The 5,000-nt window shown below is 43.3% G+C and overlaps 1 protein-coding gene across 3 annotated transcripts in view; it reads left to right on the top strand.

Moving 5' to 3' along the window:
* Window positions 1-5,000, top strand: part of LOC123504764 (protein Aster-B-like) — a 135,794-nt gene that overhangs the window by 17,793 nt on the left and 113,001 nt on the right. Inside the window, exon 1 of one of the 3 annotated variants that reach the window (XM_045255569.1) lies at window positions 4,626-4,806. The exons of the other annotated variants lie outside the window; for them this stretch is intronic. Within the exon in view, the coding sequence (XP_045111504.1) occupies window positions 4,727-4,806 (80 nt within the window). The 5' untranslated portion in view covers window positions 4,626-4,726. Of the gene's footprint in view, window positions 1-4,625; window positions 4,807-5,000 lie in introns of those variants that run through there. 3 annotated transcript variants of the gene reach the window in all.

Here is a 5,000-nt window from a genome sequence, read left to right as displayed (position 1 = left end):
CACCTAGAACCTGGGTATGGTGACATGTAGGTAATTTTAAACCACTCGACAAATGGCAAAGTGTTTAAGGCGGTACGTGGTGGGATTCGAACCTACGCGTGGACGTCTGCCCGATCCCACGCTCACTACCTTATCCACTATGCCACCGCCTCCCTTTAGAAGAGTTAACTCCTGGGCATGATTAGATGATTTTATTTGCATTAGGAAGGGTCTATGGAGATCAAAAGATTAATGGCCACTCTTTATTATTCTAATCCCAATATATGTTTTCGAAGCTGTATAAAATCGCGCCAAATAGTAACCAGAATGAATATGAAAACGCGTTCTGCTACTGAAGAAATTAAAGAGTCATGTGCATTTTGAAGTGGTTTGTGTTCTCTCAAGGGGGTATCACACTGGCCTATGTATGATACACGGAACGAGGAACATCGGCCTGAGGTAGCTGGAACTTGTCCGAGATTTGCGGAGCAAACTTGGAATGGCTTGATATCCATTCCGGTTCTCCGTATGCTACCCCAATAGAAAAAGTAAGTGAAATATGTAATAAAATTGATTTCAACGCAAAAAACTTGAATATTTTTTTGAATATTTGCATTAAAGAAAATATACAAGAGAAAGATATTTGAAGAGATAACCACATAGCTCTGGGAGGACTTTTCAGCATTGCATAATGTTAATATAGATCATTTCCATTATACAGTATATTAGTAATAAAATAATGCAAATCATATTTTGATTAGTCGTGATTTTGGTTGCTGGGCCGTTTGCCTAGTATACAGTAAGAACGCAGACAACTTGTGTGATAATGTTCCTGGTTTCAAACCAAGAACCATGGTGCGCGTTGTGCGTATCATAGGTCAGTGTGATATCTTCTTCACAGTCCTGCAGAGATAATGGGATTTTCATAGGTGTTTTTCCCCTTTGTCTATAAAGAATCACTAGAACCATGAAATCCCCATTGAGATTGTAAAAAGATTAAGATAAGACGTCTCAATGTCAGATTATACGACCCTTTATCTTCTGTGTGGGTTTATAGCGTTTTTTATCTTGTGGTAGGTATGTCCGTAGCGGGGTGCCCTGTGATCCAAACTGTTTGCTTGGAGTGCTTGAGAATGTTCATGAATGCGCCTCCACCGTTTCCTCCTCTCCTTACGTATTCACTTCCTTCGCTAGTGCCAGGAAATATTTACTTGGTAGTGCTTGAAAATGTTCACGAATCCACCTCCACTTTTTCCAATTCCCTTATGTATACTATTTTCTAATTCTACATGATTTCTGTAGCCATGCACGTACTCCATTCTCTCTCTCTCTCTCTCTCTCTCTCTCTCTCTCTGCGGTATTTCAGTCAGTCAGTGGTAAATGTTTCTTCTTCTGACAATGATCAATAAGCCGCATGAACCTGCCTGGCCTACACGTGGGAATCATTGAAGGAAGCAGCACACACACCTACCTGCCTCTTCCCACCTATCATTGCCATCCATAAATTTGTGTAACATTTTATAGCTTCCTTATGACTCAGCACTTACAACCTGGACAGACCTACAAGAAGCGAAAAAGACGTAGTATATATGCTTTTAAAAAATGTGTTTTGTCGGCATGCCACTTGTGTATAAATCTGTCCAAATATGTATACGTACACCTGTCTGGCTTCTTATTTGAACAGATGCACCTCTCTCTCTCTTTCTCTCTATCTATCTATCTATCTATATCTATCAGGTAATGTACGTAAGGTTTATATATAGAATGTTAAAAAGAAATATTATGGACTTGTAGATGTCTAGATTACTTGCCAACGAGTCTCGCCTTCCACGGAAATGCTTTGCTTCGCTTTCCTTTCCCTTTACTTGCTATTTTAGAGGAAAATTTCCACGGTGTTTCGGCAAGTTCGTGTAAGTAAATTTCCGCTCTTACCACCATGCTAGATTATATCCACGTGGAGAAAAAGGAAAAGAAGTTAAAGCAAGCACATGGTTACGTTAAGGAAAAAAAAAAACGTCAGGGTCTTCTGGGAAAACAGGCTGCAGTATTGGCTGAACTTTGCTGCTTCCCGTGAGTTTTTTTGTTCATTTTTGGGAATCGACAAAGGAAATAATCGTCCGTAGCAGTTTGCTGATAAGGATAATGACTCAAGATCGATAGGTAATGAAAAATATATATATTCACTTGCGGAACACATGATTATAGGGAAAAGGAAAAAAAAATTGACAATACAGGAAAATAAGGAAAAGTGAAGGAAACCTTCAGACTCACAGTGATGGCAGAAAATTGAATGACCATTTCACATATTACAGAAGAGAGAGAAGGATAAAAAGATTAATGGTTGAGTATCTGATAGCTATTTTAGACATCAAAGCAAAATAGGGTCAAAAGAATAGAAATTTAGTGTCTTTTAACAATTTCATTCAACTAAGAAAGAAAAAACAGCTGAAAATGATGACTCATGTTTATTAGCTATTTGTTTAGCAGCCTGACACCGCCACTTTCTTCTCATGAGTCTGCGGTTGATGATGCAATATTTGTATAGGCGGCTGTGATGGCCGGGGCCGTGAAAAAAGGAAGAGGTCCCCGGGGGCGGCACGGTTTAGTTGTGATGGCGGGGGAGGGTGCCAAGAAGTTGATGGCGTTATATATCTTAGCGCTGCCACCCTCATTTCCCGGCTTGTTGGCGTTCCTTGCCGCCCTTCCCTATACCCCCTGTCCCACCCTCGACCTCCCCCTTCCCCACGCACGGCAGCGGCAAGAAGGACTTAAACCACCGCCCAACACGGGAACACGAGTCACGGGATAGATGAAAGGAATGAAAGGATGATAAATTGAGGGTTAGATATTGATCGGTCCCAGCCACCCGCCTCGCCATTGTGGAGGAAGGCCAGGCGGTGACGTCATGTCTGGTGGGATAATTAATGAATGGAGAGCGTGACACCTGCTGGCCATTAGTGAGATGCATCTTAAGGGATGGGATGTAGAGAGACGACTGTGTGTTATGTTTGTTATTGCCTCTGGATGTTTAGTGGACGTGAACGTGGCAGGTTCCAATAATAATAATTTATTATTAATAATAATAATAATATATATGCATCCACATTTGATCTCTCAGCTTTAATAGTGGTAAAATAAAAACAATGGTATCGTATTGGTGTGTAGTGTGTGATAGAACAAACAGGGCAATGAATAGTGAGGTGGATACTAAGCGGTGCGAGTGAATAGCAAGGAAAACAGTGATAGAGTAAGTGAACGCACTCCTGTCGCCTGGACAAGTTGCTTGCAGAGTGCAACAACTAATGAGATAATAATAACACCAGGGGATGCAAGTGAATAAGAAGGAAATACTGATAAATTGAGTAAACATTCTCTTCTCTACACGAATTATGTTATCAAGAAGTGCAGAAATTTGTAAATAGTAACAAGCGATAAGAAGGTAAATATAGCATACTGAGTGAGAGTGCTCTTGTCGCCTGGATTATGTTATCAATATCAATATCAAGTAATGCAAGTGATTATTAGAAGGTAAGTGAAGTATGGTGTACGTTATCAAACAATACAATGACTAACAAGGTTAATTGATATTAACGATTAGTAATATGAGTGATTATTACAAGACAAAAGGTCAAACAGTAAGGATGGATAGATGAAGTGATTTATGCTTCATCGCTCGTACTGATTTGCGTCATCAAGCAGAGCAACAAAGGAAACTGACGATACGTAATGAAACTAATTAGAAATATGGATAGAGGAAGTAAGCCTGTATGGTTGGGGTCGTCATCCGGTAATGGGCGTGCCGAAGTGACTGGCGTCCTGTACACACAGGGGCGTGGGCGGCGAACACAAACACACGTTGCCTGGGCGGCGGGTGTGTAGCTGGAGGGGGAAGAGGTGAGGATAAATTTCTAGCAAGCCTTTGTTTATTTTCTTGGTAAACTAATTCCCCTAACTGTATTTTGAGCTGCGACGTCGAGATAGTGAACCCGCTCACTGCCGTGACTGATTGATGACTGCTTGATGGCGACGGCGGTGATGGCGGTGATTTTGGCAGTCACGAGAGCTGCCACGTGTAGGCTCGATACCTTCTTGCAGCTTCCCTTAGTTTCATTATATATCATTATCCTGTGATCTCGATGACAGTAATAATGAATACACTGGCATCATCATTAACATCATCAACAACAACAACAGTGGAACATTTGCAACACGAATATTATCATAAACGATATTTTCATTTCCTATGAAGCATATTCTCTCTCTCTCTCTCTCTCTCTCTCTCTCTCTCTCTCTCTCTCTCTCTCTCTCTCTCTCTCTCTCTCTCTCTCTCTCTCTCTCTCTCTCTCTCTCTCTCTCTCTCTCAATCTGCACCTTGATAATGACAGGGTACTGGAGCAAGGATGCGCCAAGAATGTCGCGTGGTGCATCAGAACCACCGAGCATGCAGGGGAGTGGGCGAGGCGGTGTGCCCCACAGAGGGAGGCCAACTCGTCATGGTAGGGGAGAGAGGGGAGGGGAACTGGGTCACGGGAGCCCCGCGACACCTGGGAGGGAGCTGCGCCAGGTAAACTATAGCACCGAGGTGGCGCGCGGTGAGGGAAGGTGAAGGAGACTTAGCGTAGTAGTCTGTAGGGAGCTAGTGTGCCGCAAGGGTGTTAGGGACCTGCGCCACCGCCACACCGCCACCATCACTACCACTGCCAGTGCATCATCACACCATCGCCCCCTCCGCCGCCGCCGCCACGCCATGAATGTCTCTCTGGCGTGGCTGCCCGACTTAGCGTTCGGCTCTGTCGGTCAAGACTCATCTCAGGGGATTGGATATCTGTAAGCTGCTTGCTCCTACACGCACCAGCACACACACACACACACACACACACACACACACACACACACACACACACACACACACACACACACACACACACACACACACACCACCACCACCATTCCCTGGGTTACGAAGTGAAATGCCTTCGTGCATAATTTAGCACTGCCAAAGTTGTAAGTTGTTAGCGAGC

Source organism: Portunus trituberculatus, chromosome 17 (genome assembly GCF_017591435.1).
Source record: "Portunus trituberculatus isolate SZX2019 chromosome 17, ASM1759143v1, whole genome shotgun sequence".
Classification (NCBI taxonomy): domain Eukaryota; kingdom Metazoa; phylum Arthropoda; class Malacostraca; order Decapoda; family Portunidae; genus Portunus; species Portunus trituberculatus.
Note: the sequence above shows the minus strand (reverse complement) of the source record. Positions and strands in the feature narration are given on the sequence as shown.